The 16,401-nt window shown below is 43.4% G+C and overlaps 1 protein-coding gene across 1 annotated transcript in view; it reads right to left on the minus strand.

The window, feature by feature from the left end:
* The window catches only part of WDR91 (WD repeat domain 91), a 36,784-nt gene extending 21,068 nt beyond the window's left edge, over nt 1-15,716 (minus strand). The window contains exons 1-9 of the mRNA XM_061639430.1: nt 15,510-15,716; nt 9,904-10,083; nt 9,329-9,536; nt 7,692-7,774; nt 7,381-7,517; nt 6,010-6,187; nt 4,749-4,907; nt 686-885; nt 156-306 (exon numbers count right to left, since the gene is read on the minus strand). Coding sequence (XP_061495414.1) covers nt 156-306; nt 686-885; nt 4,749-4,907; nt 6,010-6,187; nt 7,381-7,517; nt 7,692-7,774; nt 9,329-9,536; nt 9,904-10,083; nt 15,510-15,632 — 1,419 coding nt within the window. The 5' untranslated portion in view covers nt 15,633-15,716. The remainder of the gene's footprint in view (nt 1-155; nt 307-685; nt 886-4,748; nt 4,908-6,009; nt 6,188-7,380; nt 7,518-7,691; nt 7,775-9,328; nt 9,537-9,903; nt 10,084-15,509) is intronic.
* Nucleotides 15,717-16,401: the final 685 nt, after the last annotated feature.

A 16,401-nucleotide genomic window follows, 5' to 3' on the forward strand; every position in this document is an offset into this window, starting at 1 on the left:
TCATACAAGCCCTCAAGAAGTACCATGGAATACAGTTTAGGCCTCGGGATATATAAGACAAAAAAGTAGTTAGAGGATGACTCTAGTATATAGTGGTACAAATGCTTTAGTAGCAGTTCTAACCTTTCACTGTTGCAACAATGCCAGCTACTCACCAGCCTGTCCCGTTTGGTTGCCCATTCTAGGGAAAGCAGGGGAGACTTGGAAATGGAAGAAGCTTTTGTCTGCATGATGGGATTGAAAGACCACACTTTGATGACTCCATCCACGTCCAAACTGGCCACTCTTCGACCAGAGCAGTCAACCCTAAACACAGAAAGAAGTTTCGCAGTGGTCCTTCCAACACTCACCAAAACCACTGCCTCTTCCTAAATGCGGCCCAGAGTTTCTTCTGCTACTTGATCATTTTATACAAACAATGCCACATCTAGTCAAAATACCAGCACTATCATTTAAATAGTATTTTTAACATGCAGAACCCTTTCCAATCCTTATGAAGTCAAGACTTTGTTTGCATATCTCAAACTGGGAGCAGAGGCTGCGGGACTGGGACTTAGCTGTGCTCCATAGCTTACTCTATAGCTGAGCTCAGATTCCACAAATCCAAGTCTAGTACTCAATCCACTGAACCACAACGGCTCTCTGATCGCCATCCACTCTTTCCCCAAGGGGAAGTACCCCTTACCGGCAATGCATGATGGATGAGTGGTGTTCTCCATATTCTTCTTGGCTCAAGACAATGAATGGCTGCTCTTGCCTGATGCCTCCAGCATCTATGCTGGACCCGGAAACTTTGGTCAGGGTTTCTGCTTGCTCAGCATGCAGCTCAGGGGATGGGTCTGTTTCACTGGTACTAGCCTCCATCTTCCTCTCAACATTCTGCCCCTAAACCAAGAGAAGGACCCTGCATATAGTACAGCAAGCCAGGAAAATCAGTTAAGCTACTCATGCCCATCTCAGTGTGCTAAAGGAGTAAAACATTTTAGGTAACCAAGGCCAGAGTTTTGCATCGTGTTCTGCATGTTCCACCCACTCTCAGAGAAACTAGTTTTTGGGGAAAGGCCTTTTATATGCAAAGCAAGGAAGGGCAGCATCTGCCTCCCAGCGCCTGGAGTTTTCATTCCAGCATATCAGCTGCAAGCACACCCTTCCCCACACTCATGGATAAGAGGAAGTCGATCCACAGCTCTCACAGTAAAATGGATAACTCACCATATCTGAAAAAGCTCCCCACAAACCCCTGCCATTAATTGGGCTGTTAAGAGATGTAGAAAAACAGTAAATGGGACATAAAGGCTGTATCTCTTTGGTTGGTGTTAAAAAGCCTCTTCTGTGTGGTATAACGTGATGCCTTACTTTTAATGTTTGTAAGTGGCAACAACATGGAATGGACGAATCACACAGCAACTCCTAAGCCAATGTGGGGGTTGACTAGCACCAAAAAGCAACTTGACTAACATGGTGTAGTCGCCAAAAACCCACTTCTTCATAGTGTAGTGTAATGTTTTTAAATGGCAATGACATAGATGGAAGGGATCATGGTGCGTGTCCCCATGTTAACAACAGAGATCCCCATGGAAGCTTTTGGTGTTTAATTTTACTACTGCTTTAATGGTATTCCTGCATATGTTTCTGCATTTTAATTGTGATTATATGGCATGTGACCTGCCCAATCCATGTAGTTACTGTTTACAAAGGTTACGCCTGTTTTGGAGCCCCAGCCACAAGGAAGTGGCTGTTCAGCTATCACATCTGAAGAAAGCCTTAGTGTGGGAGATGAAGAGGCAAAATCTGTATATGGACAGAAACATATGAAGTTGCATTATGCCAGATCAGACAATTTGTCCATCTTGTCCAGTATTATCTACAGTGGCAGGTAAAGCTTCTTCACAGTCTTAGGCGTCACCTACACCATACATTTAAATCCCATCACTCTCCTCCCAAGACTTCTGGGAACTGTAACTTACACCTCACAGAACTACAATTCCCAGCACCCTTAACAAGCTACAGCTCCCAGGACACTAGGGAGGGAAGTCATACGCTTTGAATGTATGGTATTGTTCACAGCTTTGGGCAAAAGCATCTTCCATCACCTGCTACCTGACTTTTTTTAACTGGAGGCGCCAGGGATTGAACCTGGGACTTTCCGAATGCAAAGCATGTGCTCTACTACAGTCAACTACAGCTCCTTCCATAGGGCAGGTAAGTAGGAGACCTCGCCCTCCACATTGGTGGTAGCAAAAAGTAAAACTCTGAGATTCTGCTAAGTAGAAGATTATTTCTTGTGTCCAGAAAGAATTATCATTGCCAAGACTGGGGTTCAGTAATCATTTCCTCACTTAGTAGTTGACAGTTGGAAATGCTAGGAAGATTCTGTGACTGCCACTTCCTGATAAGACCTTGAAAACCAGATGTTCCACAACAATATCTATACACACACAGAGCAATACAGAGAAAGTGGAAAATCCCAAGTAGAGGCAGAAACATCCCCTCTTCAGCAAGGTGGCACACAAAGAAACCTACAGAGGAAATAAAACATACTGGCCCTTTTATGGGACAAATCCAACAGCAGATGGTGACAAGCATCCAAAAGCAAAAGAAAGGGAAAAGGGGGGGGAACCCCAAAATGCTTGAAAAAATATTATTTATTAGAACAAAAGCCCAACGCGTTTCAGCCACTCAGTAGTTTGGCCTTCGTCAGGGGATGAACTGGTCTAAAATGACCTTGGTGGTCATTATTAGTTTGAGCAGATCTGCTAGAGAAGAATATTTTAGACCAGTTCATCCCCTGACGAAGGCCAAACTACTGAGTGGCCGAAATGCGTTGGGCTTTTGTTCTAATAAATAATATTTTTTCAAGCATTTTGGGGTACCCCCCCCTTTTTTCCTTTTCCTTTTATGGGACAGTAACCAAGAAAGAAAACAGTAGACAGGAGCAATCAGATAGTTTTCAAAATGGAAGGAAGCATACAATGGGTCTCACAAAGAGCTGTACTGAGACAAATGTTATTTAACTTAATCAGATAATCTGAAGTTGGGGATAAATAGTTTGCAAAACAAAATTATTCAGATAGGGAGAGCAGATTGCAGAACTCCAAAAACCTCCAAAACGGTCTCTCCAAACTTGGTGTCTTTGCAAGAGAATGACCAATTAGATTCAATAATTCATGTCTACTGAGACAAAAAGGATGTATTCTGCATTCATAACAAAAAATTGGATTTAAAGTGACTTTTAACCATCCAGGAAAGAGATCTTGGGGTCCCAGAGAAAAGCTAACTGAAAATGTCAGCTCAATGTGAAGTACAGCAATGAAAAAGGCAAATTCTACATTAGGAATGACTAGGAAGAGGATTGAGAATAAAAACAGCAGATATCATGTTGTTATATAACCCTATGATGCACCTAAATTGAGCAAACTGTGAGCAATTCTGATCATCAAGTCTTAGAATACAGTGAAAACTCGAGGAAAAAAGGGAAATGAAAAGGGAATTAGGAAGTTATGATCTGTGCTCTAAGGTTTCTTAAAGATATTTTTTTAGTTTGAAGGGAGTTTGGTTTCTATGTTCTGTGCTGCTGGGACAGCTTTTCTAGACGCAAGGCATCTATGTGTAACAAGATCAGCCTGTCACTTCCTTACGCACAGCTGTTGTCATTGGAGGTCAATGCTCTAAATGAAGATACCACAGAACAGGGACCCACTCCATTCAGACAGGAAAGCTGTTTAGCGCTATGAGCACCAACATCCTACTGCTACTGCAGGCAACTGAAGGCCTGTGGACCTATTCCAGCCCACAGGAGCTTCCCATCTAGCCAAGTTGCAGGGATCCATTCCTGTGCATGCCATGGCATTTCTTCCAAGCAAACACACAGGCAAAAGTGCTCTTTAGCATCACACTCCCTAGTATCAACAGCAGGAAAGGCTGTGCCAAAGATTCATGCCCATGTGTGAGAACCACAAACCAGAAAATGGGACTGAGCTCCTGAAGTGCACAAGGCAAGAACTCCATCCAAGACACCGCTGCTGCCCACTCTAGGGAAAAGAGGGTTAACAAGAACCCTTTGTCCCTGTCTTGATCCACCAGTGAGGATGTCATTGGATAGAACAAACGGGGCTGACTCTTCATCCCTTGCTTGATTCAAACATAAGACTCTCATTTTTAAAAATCAGCACAGTAAACAATTGTTCGTTCAGGCATGTATGAATCAACATTCCTTAAAAGAATCATCAGCCTAAATATTATTAGACTGTCCTGCATGCGTTTTACCATTCAGAGAGATGCAGGAAAGACTTTACTCCATTTGCTGATCCAGAGGTTCCCAAACTGTGGTCTATGGACCAACAGTGGTCCATGAGCTTCATGCAGGTGGCCTGCATTATGTCGGTGAAGAACAGCAGGAGGAATGACTGTGAAGTGCAGAGACAGTGCTTTAAATATTCATATTGATTTTTAATTGTATGTTATTGCTTCTCTCATTTCCTATATTGTATTGTATTATTTAGTATTGCATTTCATATTGTATTCCATGGAATTCAATTAGTAATGCAATAAAATACAATATAAGAAATAAAGAGGCACAACAATACAATTAAAAATAATACAGCGTCTAGTAGGGTGCATAACAATTGTTACAACAGGCAGAAAAATAATTAAATAGCCTGCCAAGACTCTCAGCAATTTTCAGGTGGACCTTGGGGGGAAAAGTTTGGGAACCACTGTTTTAATCTATCTGACACACCAGTCCATACCTGGGAAGCTGTTTTAGATAAAAGCTCTTTCCTTTCCTTCCCATGATCCTGCAGTCGCCTCTGACGCTGCTGTAGTGAGCTGGACTCTGTTGCCACCAGGCCACTGAAGTGACTTTTTGATTCCTTGCAGCCAGTTGCTGCCTCCTTTCCTTTGGTACTCTGGAAGGCAAGGAGAAGACTTGTCAAGCTGTGTTCTCCTGGGTCTTCTGCCAAAACTGACAGTGCTGGTACTGTTCTAGTAACTTATCCAGGAGCATCGCCTGGAGGTGCAAGAAGCTTTGCACATGATTGGTTCCATCGTCTTCTCTTTTCCTCATGTATAGTTTATTAGGGTTTTCACATTATTGCAATAAAACAGTATGATCCCTTACACCCTCTCTCCTCACACTCCTTCCAATCTTGACATATTCAGGTTCATATGGCCAGGTAAGGGTTAAGAAAAATGAGGGTCAATGTTCTGTTGGGGTCCCAGATTAACAACAATTGAGTTGGAAAAGTTTCTGTCCCTGCATTGCACCTTCCACTTCTTCTAGTTGTAGGTTTTACTCAGTGAGTCTTCTTTACACCTTTACCCAGCTTGGAAATAGCACACGTATTCAGGGAGGGGAGCATCTGCAGCACCAGCTGTGACTTGATTCAGTTGATCCAAGAGCCTGTTATCTTCCCAGGTGTTTTCCTGGGTTGCTGTACCAAAATATAATCTCTTTCTTTAGCTTTAAATTTGAGGAGTGGCTGTTGGATGTATCTCTCCTTAGTATAGCCAAGTCACATTCTTGGACAAGACGGAGAATACAATTATCTGCCAGGAGCAAACTCATATGGCTTAACGTGGAGGACAGCTAGAAAGTGCACACTTGTGCCACTCCCTCCCCTTAGAGGTGTGGCTATACCTTCACTACTGAGTGTTTGGCAGTGTCTTATGGTTTTTTTCATCCTGGTCTTTGTAACTGTGATTATGCTGTACTGATTAGGTGGTTTTGAATATTACTTACTTCGTTATTTAGTGGTTATTAATGGTTTTATGGAATGCTATTGTTTTAATCAGATCTAATGTAAGCTGTGCTGGGATCATGCTCGATGAAAAATGAAATAAAATAATGTATCGGAATAAGAAAAGTACCCTTATGGACATGCTTCAAAAAGGTGACCTGTAAATAAGGCATTGGATCAACACAGCAGATGCTCAGTCTAGTTCTAAACGCAAACATTCAACAAAGGGAGGGAAACAAAAGAGCCTGCCTGCTCTTTCTCCATGTCTCACCTGGTGGTTTGACTGTTCTTTCTTGCCTGCCAGTGTCATGCCAGTCTGTGCTGAGTTGGTTCCTGTTGCCTGCATCACTCTAGAGGGGCCCTTTTTACCCTGAGACAGCAAGGAAGACAGGAATCCCCCTCGGGTCTGGAGAGAGTGAGCAGTGCTTCTTTGGTTGCATGTCATGTCACTGAGGGTGAGGGGAATTTAAAAAAAATGCAGTCAACCCAAAAAATTCTACATCACAGACTCTAAACCAGAGAAGTCAATTTCTAAGAGAATTACCACAGAGATTTTTTTATCCTGTTGCTCACAAACTGCTACATCTGTGCTAGATCAGCATTAGCCTATGGGCCAATTAAAGTTCACCTCACTGTTCACATGTATATGCAATGCAATCCCCACTTAGATCATTAGCTGCACCAGATGCCGCTTCTAAATGAATATGAATTTAGACTGTAAGGTAGCCCCCCACCTGGTGTCCCCCAGATGTTTTGGACTACAACTCCCATCAGCCCCAGCCAGCATACTGTAAAGCCTTCACAGCAGGGACTTCTCTTTTTTTGCTTACATCACCCTGGACATTTCCATGGCCATTGATGGTACAGTAATTACCACCATGTCTAATTATTCCTCAGTATGGCAACAAGTATAACCTATATAGACAATGGCAGCAGGTGCATAAGAGGACAAAAAGGTCCACTGTCATCATCATGCTGTGCACTACAGTAATAACAGCAGAGTTTTCTGTGCTCCTTCCTACCAGCTCAGGATTAGGGCAATTGAATGTAACAAGGCCATTATGAAGTGGACTTCCATTATATGCAATTTGCTAGAGTTAAGCAAGAAGTGACCCCATTTTAACTGCTGCTCCTGGAATAACAGCTGTGTTAGGATGGGTGCAAGGAGACAGAGCCTACACCAAACCTTTCAAGTGTACAACCCCAGACATGGGAGGATGGACCGACCAAGGGAAATTAAATAAATAAAGTCACTAAGGGAGCTTGATGGATTCAGGGAGCTGCACAATGCCCAACAGCAGTAAAATTGGCATAGATGAGATTTCCCACATTTTCAACCAAGTCTCTAAAGCTTTACTTAGCAAGATATGAAGCTGCCATAGAAAGTTCCTTTAAAAAGGCTGTTCCATTAAATGATTTTTTAAAAGAGAGATGTCTACCAATCAGTTCGGCATGAACCAAGGTGGGGTGGGGGGGAAGAAAGAGAAAACACCCAGCAGCAGATCTTTCTGAAAGAACATACACTTCTCCAAAACTGCCTGTCCAAGTGTGCCAGCAAGCAAACAACTGTAAAAGGGCCAAGATCCATCTCTGCCATCCAGTCATGCAGTCACTTGACCTGGCCTCTAACATGCAGACTCACAGCTCTGAGTCCCCCAGATGGTCCATGTTGGCCACGTAGGAAGGAAGCTTGTGATGAAGAATCAGCTCTTCCTCCTCCTGTTGCTGCGGCTGTTCCTCTTTCTTCATTCGGAAGTGCTCTGCCTGCAAGGCAAACAGCTAAAAAAAAAAGGAGGGTGGGGTATGGAGAGAACAGAGAGGGATAGACTGCAATTTCCATGAACACTGATGTAAGCAATGGTTTATACCACATGCTATTTTATTGACCCTAAGCCAATAGCCCAATTTAATTGCTTAAACTGGAAAATACATCTTAAAAACTGCCATTCTTACCTTTTGACGCAGAATTTCATTTTCTTCTTGTAGAAAACAATTCCTCTGACATTCTGTCTCAAAGTTCAAGATTACTGGTACAGGTAAGAAAGGTTAAGGATGAAAATCTAAGACAACAATGGAACTCCTTTCTCTGATGCAGATGTTTTGGAGGGCATCAGTTTGTGTGGCAGCTTAAAGACAAACACATTTATATGGGATAATATTATCCCATTTAGGCTTTGGTGAACCTTCAGAGCAGTCTTTGCCATCCAGATGTTCTGGACAACTCCCACCAGCCCCAGCCAGGACAGTGTTTTCTAAGGGCATTCTAAGACTTGTTTGGTATTGTCCTTGGTGGCCAGGAGTTAAGAAGTGGCTTATTGTAAATCTACTGTTGAAAATTAAAACAAATGTTAAAAATGCATTAATTTCCAGAGGAGTAGCTGTGTCAGTCTGTTGGGAGCAAACATAATGTTATCACATAACAAATGTACTGGTCTTTGAGGTGCTGCGATACTCTTTTGTTATAAAAACAGTGAGGTTGAATGAGTTGGAAGATCCTGCTGCATTCATGTTATTTCTATTATTCTATTTTGTTTCACCCTCACTGCTCAAGGTTTTTATAATTGTTATGTATTTGGGGTGGGAAAAAGAAGCGACAGTTATATATTATCCAAAACAGAAAAAAACTGGCTGCTACCTATCACCTGCCTACTGTTGAAAGTCTACCCAGAAAATGGCTGAGCTGCACTGAAGTCATGGAATGTTCACAAATGATACAGAATACTGAAACAATGAGTACCTTCTGTGAGGAAAGTGAAAGGTAAATTTGGCTGCAGGGGGAAAAATCTCACACAGGGCCAAGCGATCAGAGTAGATGTGTCCTGCTTAGGGTTGCCAGGTTCAGGGCCTGAGACTGATCCTGTATCTTTAGGAGAAGAGAAAGTCAGCCAAGTGCAGGTGTTCTTGCAACACTGTAATGGGAAAAACCACAAGGTGGAATTCTCCCTTCCCCCTGCACAACTTTTAAAGATACAGAGGACCTCTTGAGGTCCTCTGTATCTTTAAAAGTTGTGCAGGGGGAAGGGAGAATTCCACCTTGTGGTTTTTCCCATTACAGTGTTGCAAGAACACCTGCACTTGGCTGACTTTCTCTTCTCCTAAAGATACAGGATCAGTCTCAGGCCCTGAGCCTGGCAACCCTAGTTCTGCTGGAAGGAAGCAAACAGACAAGCAGGTAAGTTTTGAGATCTTGAACTCAAAGCGCCAGTAGTCTAAAGAAAGGTGAGTATCACATAGCAATTTACATTAAAACTAGTCAAGTTTTTGACTACAGGTGTCTAGCCTAGTTGATTTGGTTAAGACACATCAGTTTTTGTGGGCTACAGTCTGGAACAAAATATTCCAGTACTATGTCTGGCCTCGGCCTTCTTTACAATTTTAATAAAGTGGGGCCGAGGACAGTTATCTGATGAAAGAGCAAAAGATATGAATCCACAAGTTGTAGACGACATAGTCAGACCAGAGTATGAAAGTACACAGTTGCTCCCCAACACATACACACACTGTAACCTTCTAACGAGAGCAAGTGCACAAGCACACAGGATGAAGCTGTTCCAGAATTAAAATTATTCTTCTGCACCAAAAAAGGATATGCATGCACTGAAATAAGACACTGAGGAAGTTGTGCAGAGAAACGATGAAAGTGTCTGCCCACTGACGAGTAAAATATGTGGCAAAGGTAGGATTTGCATCTGGATTTGTAATGAAAGGTAGAACAAACCAGTCCTTCCACTCAGCTTGGTTCTGAAGTTCAGAGGCTTGCTTGAGAAAGAATTCCTGTGTCTTGTCATTCCTGTTCGTCTAAAATATAGAAAACAGAATGGGGGTCAGATTTCAATTCTTTATGCTGCAGCAACAGCAACTCCAGATACTGATTTTATTGTGTTCTGGATCAAAGAGGGTCATAGGAGTCTCTTTCCCACCAAGCAGCATATTATGATTTCAACGTATTGCCCACCCTTTACTTCGAGGTCCCAGGGCAGGTTGCAACCATTTAAAATACATTGTTAAAAACAACTTTAACACAACTTACAATCACAAAAATAGGGTGGTTTCTAAAAGTATCTGCTGAAAAAGGATGTGTATAGCATTTTATTACACGAGATGAGACAGCCAATCTTAAAACAAAGCAACTGCATTTTGAAGGAAGGCTATCAGCTTGACAGACCTGCACAGTATGAATGAGGTAGTAGCGGTATAAACTAATCTTCAGTTTGTTCACTGTAGGTCGGTACACATCCTCCAATCGACTGAAAAGGCGCCTGTCAAGGTAACTCCAGTAATCCCGAAGGGCTGTCAGATCATAGCTGTGAACAACCTGCAGAAGCTGGTCCACTATCTTATCAACCTGAAGAGACAATGAGACCCCCCCCCAAAAAAAATCCTGTTAGTTCTTGGCTATGCAACGGCCAGCGTCTGCCACCAATAGCAGGCATGACAATAACTATGTAGCAGGATGAGGGTGAAGTATACACCCTGGATTAGTTATTAGGCTCAAATGAGGACTTCCTTTCCTTTTCAGCTCTTAAATCAATCACAATAAAGTGGCAATATGTTCAGTTGCAACACTTCCGATTTTCTTTTGGGGGCTGGGGGAGACCTTAGTGCCTCTGAGCTGCCACTGGCAGTACTGGAGGAGCTAGTAAATTGGATCCAAACTAGTAAGGCTGTCATCCACTTGCGTAAGAGCCTCTTAGACAGCCTTTGCCAATCCAAAGCCCTCCAGATGTTTCGGACTACAACTCTGGTCTCCACCAGCCAGCATGGCCAATGGGCAGGGGGCTGGAGTCCAATAACATCTGGAGGGCCACATGTTCCCCATCTCTGATACAAAGGAAGAACAGCTTTTGTGATACTGCTTACCGATGGGGGAGGGGGAAGAGGCAACGGGGAAGATGTCTTGAATTTGTGGCCAAGATTTTCCAGGTAGATGTTCCTCTCATTACAGTAGCAAGGCATGGAAAGAGGCTATAAATGTATGTTTGACTTTTTCTTTCCATTTCTCACATCCAGACTGAACTTTTATCACTCATTTTTTGGGGACTCACTGAAAACAAGGAGGTTAGTTTCAACAGAACATTTCTAATCTTGTTCAAACCAGAGTAGTGCCATTCTTAACACTGTAATTTCTCAGCAGGACCAGTAAGAGTGATTGCACTGGATCAGTTTTCCACAGTGCTAGTTTTCTAGCTAGCCTACCCCAACCTGGTGCCCTGCAGATGTTTTGAATTACAAATCCCATCATCCCTGACCACTGGCCATGCTGGCTGGGGCTGATGAGAGTTGGAGTTCAACAATACCTGGAGAACCTGGAGAACACCAGGTTGGACAAGGCTATCAACATTGATACTAGGCAACTCCTTACTAAGATAAGGGATAGTTATTCCCATTTTATAGAGCTGCCGCTGATAAAAAGGAGAGTGTGGGAATGGCTTGCCCCAATCAATCCACTTGGAACTGTTTCAGACAGGACTATTTTCTATCTCGGAGATGGAAACCTCCAGCCTGTGGGCCAAATTAGGCCTGACACGGGTCCCAATTTGGTCCAGGCTGTTTCCTTCAAACCATGCCTACTTGCCCCACATCTGACAGATAGAGCAGATAGAGAAGTGTCTGGATTGGCTGCATGGTCAAGTTCCCCATAGGGAAGTCGATCATGCAGCCAATCCCTACAGAAAGCAGGCTTGAAATCATTGCCCATCAGCTGATAGGCTTTGATTTCAAGCCTGCTGATCAGTAGTGCTACAAAGAGCCTTCAAGGCTCTTTGCAAGCCCTCTATAGTGCTTTGAAGTCCCAGCAATCATCACCTGACCACATGTCAAATTTGGACCATGAGGGGTAGGGGGCATAATGAACTGCCCTGCTGGCTGGTCAGGTTCCTCATCCGCCTTTAGAAAATGCTTCTGTTTAGGAAAACTCAGGAAAGGAATAGGTAGGTCAGCATCTGTGATAAACACATGTATCTTTTTTTAGTGTGAAAAGTGTCAAGAGTGATCATCACATGTCATTCCTTCACAAACCTTAACATGGGCAATGTCCCTTAGCCTGCAGTTGTACTGAATATGATCTGTGCAAGTCAACATATTTGTGTTAGAATTTTTTTAAAGCCAGGGAATATTATACATGCACACTTGGAGCCTTCTGACACATTCCTTACATAAGACATGATAAATATTCTTAGGACCTGTGTCTTTGTTCAAATGAATGAAAGTGTAACAAATGCTACATGTATCTGTGTTTGAGACCAGACACACAGGGCAAGATTTCTAGAAACAATTCTGGAGGACAATGTATACTAGTGTAATCTGACGTTAGATAAATTCTGCAAATATTTTTACTGCATCTTTATATAGAAAATTCCCAAAGAACCATGAAATACCAACCTTAGACTTAATCAGTATAACAAATGAGACTTCAAAGAAAAAAAATGGAAAAGGGGGCTCAACAGTACTGAAATACTACCGTGCAATGTTTGGAATCTGTGGCCTTCCAGATGTTGCGGGACTCCAACTTCCATCAATCCCAGCCAGAATAGCCAATGTGACAGAATTGTAGTCCAGGAACACCTGGAGGGTGACAGGTTCCCAGCCCTTGCTATAACAGGTGTCAAAAGGAAGAGGGACAATTATTCACATGCACATACACCCCACTGAAATTTGGTCAAGTAACAAGTCCTGCAGATAACAGATAACAAAAAAACCTCCAGGCTGGATTACTGTAATGCACTCTATGTGGGGCTGCCCTTGAGGTTGGTCCAGAAGCTGCAGTTGGTGCAAAATGCGGCAGCAAGACTGCTTGCCAACCACGCTGCTGAAAGAATTGCACTGGCTGCCCATTTGCTACCGGGCCAAGTTCAAGGTTCTAGTTTTGTTGTACAAAGCCCTATACAGCTTGGGACCAGGATACCTGAAAGACTGTCTTATCCCTTATATACCCAGCCAATCACTGCGCTCTGCAGGTGAGGGCCTCCTGCAGATACCATCTTATCAGGAGGTCTGTTCTGTACAACCTAGGAAACGGACCTTTAGTGTGGCGGCACCTACCCTGTGGAACTCCCTACCCTTAAATATTAGACAGGGGCCATCTCTGTTATCTTTTCGGCACCTATTGAAGACCTTCCTCTTTCAACAAGCATTTAAGTTGAGACCTTACCCCAGTCTGCGTCTGTGTTGGAATTACTTTTTAATGTTTTTAAACTTTTTTTTAACAATATGTTTTTAATTTTTTTAAAAAACGATGTCTTGAAAGCTTTTTTTAAAAGTTTTTAAATATGTTTTATTTTAAGGTCTGTTTTTATTATGTTTTAAAGTGCTTTTAATGCTTTTGTTTGCTGCCCTGGGCTCCTACCGGGAGGAAGGGCAGGATATAAATCAAATAATTAATAAATAAATAAATACAGTCACATCCTGTTGGATGTTGGATCTGGCGCAAGCAGATGCCCAGGATGCAGAACAGTATAGTGACAGGCTAGATGCCAGTTGAAGGTATGAGCCGGACAAGCAATAAGTTTTAAGAGTTACTTTACTGACAATATATCACAGCTCTCTCTGTACAAACTCCTTGACCCCCACACCAACTGGCCAGATCTGCCAAGTCTTATAGATAAGGCCAGCTGGTTGCCTTGGATACTTGTCCTTGAGATCTGCACGGACTCTGAGCGTCTTGGCCTTGTAACTCTGCTGTGGAAAAATACATTCAGGCACTCTTTCTTTGCCAACACATCCATGGCTCTGCCCACTTTTCCCCTGGCCCTGCCCGCCACTGGCATGCAGACCCTGGAAGATGTCCCATGAAGGAATGAGACCTTCCTCCTAAAAATGGTTCCCCATCCCTGCTTTAGGTGAATTCATGCAGGACAGGACTATCAGTGGCTGCCAGTCATGACATGGCTGCACACTACCTCCAGATTCAGAGACAGCATGCCTCTGGATACCAGTAGCAAGGGAACAACAGCACAAAACAGAAACACAGAATAGTAAAGTTGGAAGGGGGCTATAAGGCCATCAAGTCCAACCCCCTGCTCAAGGCAGGAATCCAACTTTAAGTATACCAGGCAGGTGGCTGTCCAGCTGCCTCTTGAATCCTCCAGTGTTGGAGAGCCCACCACCTTCCTAGGTAATTGGTTCCATTGTTGTACAGCTCTAACAGTCCTACTTGAAAACTTCCAAAAGCCATCTGGTTGTTCACTGTGGGACATGTGATGCTAAACAAGACAGCAGAGCTTGAAAAAGTTACTTTTTTGAACTACAACTCCCATCAGCCCAATCCAGTGGCCGTGCTGGCTGGGGCTGATGGGAGTTGTAGTTTAAAAAAGTAACTTTTCCAAGCTCTGCAAGACAGGCCTTTGGTCTGATCCAGCAGAGCTCTTCCTATGTTATATAGTTACCAGACATGACTTCTTATAGGAGGATTGTTACTGCACAGGATGCATATGAACAAACAGCTAATTTCAGATCACTACACTCCAACTGAACAGATACCTCAGCACATCAGTTTCTCTTGTTTTTGAAATGTGCATCTACTCATGGAATCTCAGCACAGTCAAAGAACCTAAATGTGTAACACTGGCCTACAGTAGTACCAGCCAGTTTTAGCCAGCCAGTGCAAAGAAGAACAGTACAAACATACAGGAGAGGTCATCTCACAAAAATGAGCTTGAAAAGGGATTTAGAATTACATGCAGGAACAATGAGAAGTGCCAAAAGAGATCATTGCAATGAAATGGGTTAAACTGATGGCTTATAAACTGGCCTGTCTGTGTGGACTGATTTTTAGATTATTTTTGTTTGGATTTCATTGTTAATAGCTCTGTTCTGGTTTTATAAGCCAAGAGAGGTGCCATGCTCTATATTAACTGCACGCCCTGCCCAGAGTCTCAGGGGTAGGGTGGGTCCGAGACCCTTTACTTTTTTGCAAGCAGGATCCCAATGTCTGTAGCATCCTACAAGCAATCAGTATGAAAGGGGAGCATCTTAGCCACTGAGAAGTGTCTTCTAGCATGCTTCCTTGTCCTTTCTTGCTGATTGGAACCAATTAGAGTGAAAAGAGGTGAATCAGCCACTGAGAAGACTCTTCTCAATAACTAACACTCTCCCCTTTCATGCCGATTGCCTCCTAGGGATGTCTGTTGTTGTGGGAGAAGGCATTAACAAAGATCTTATTCTTATTCTCAATCTGGTAGGGGGAAAAAAGAGGGAGGCAGTGTGGCTGTGACTAACATGAAGGAGCCCTGCACTTCTCAATTTGCCATTACATACTGGCCTTACCCCTAATCCCAGATGCATAAGGACTACTGCAATTAGCCAGCTGGGAAAAGGGAAGTACTCTAACCATGCTCAGACACTCTCCTCTTCGTTCCTACTCTTCACTTGTTCCAGAATTACTGAATCACAGCAGGGAGGGTGGGAACTGGTTCCAAGTGGAGGCTTGTTTAAATCTAGACACGCGTACAAATGCAAAGGGCTCCATGAGATGGTCATCAGAAAGCTTTTTAACAAGCTCATAAGGACCCAAAGACCATCTAAACCAACCCCTCCTGAAAACCAGGCCTAAACCAGGCTTTAGCCAAAAGCAGCAAGTGAACCGGCAATGCGACACTGAACTCGAAATCCTAGACGCAGATCATTTTTACAAATAATCCTGTTTGTTACAGGTTCGTGAGTTAAAGTGAAAAAGAAAGAAGAATGAGGGAATAGCTAACCTCAATTCCTCCTCTTCCTCCCAGCCCAATTCCTGCTCTTGGCTTCCCTCCCTGCCTTCCTCGCAACCCTCACCCGGAAGCCCTTCTCCTTGTCCGCTTTGATCTCCGCATCGAGCTGCTTCAAGGTGGCGGTGAAGCCGCGGAAGAGCAGATATTCCCGCACCAGTTCATCGGTGCGCTCCGCCGCAGCCGCCATCGCGCCGCCGGGTCACGGGGAACAGGGAGGAACGCTCGGAGTTCCACGCGCCGCCCCTGGCTCCCTCTGCCTCGACGCTCCGCCCCTCCCCGCCTCACTCTTTCACCCCGTCAATTCTCAGCCCCGTCGTTTTCCTAGAATCGGATTTTTGTGATAGCAAACTCCTTAAGATCTTATAACGTTTGCTTTTATTTCCCTTTAAAAAGGAGGAGTTTGTGTGAGTTTGTTGTTGTTTGGAATGGTTGGATATGAGCATAATCGTGCGTTCAAGAGTTCTCTGTAACTGTGAGTTGGAAGCTTCCCTGTTGTAAGGAAAGCGGAAGAATTTATGCACAAGCTTCGAGATGTCAGGTTTTTAAAATCCCAGACGTCGCAACAAACGTGGCAATCTAGTCAAGTGTTTGTCTGTATTAGCACACACTATGTAAATAACACTTCCAGCCCTATCAACAGACATCTTATGGACTGACCAGTCTTTTTCATCATCTTCTTTCTTGCTAGGTCGTTCTCCGTCTCGCTGTGAAAATATATGCTCTTGCCATATTGCACAAACTTTTTTGATCTGGTATTGTTATATTGGTGTAACGTTCTTTCCTCAAGGGGGGGAAATAACTCCACTAGCACAAGCGCTGGAGTTTCTAAAGTCAGTATCGATATGTGTCTGAAAACAAAGTTCACCCCAGAATTTTAAACTGAGATAAGGCTCTGTCAAATAGCATGACAGCAACGGTCATTGCCTTCGTTGTAAAATTGCTACACGTTTCTGCGT

Source organism: Rhineura floridana, chromosome 8, assembly GCF_030035675.1.
Source record: "Rhineura floridana isolate rRhiFlo1 chromosome 8, rRhiFlo1.hap2, whole genome shotgun sequence".
NCBI classification, from domain to species: domain Eukaryota; kingdom Metazoa; phylum Chordata; class Lepidosauria; order Squamata; family Rhineuridae; genus Rhineura; species Rhineura floridana.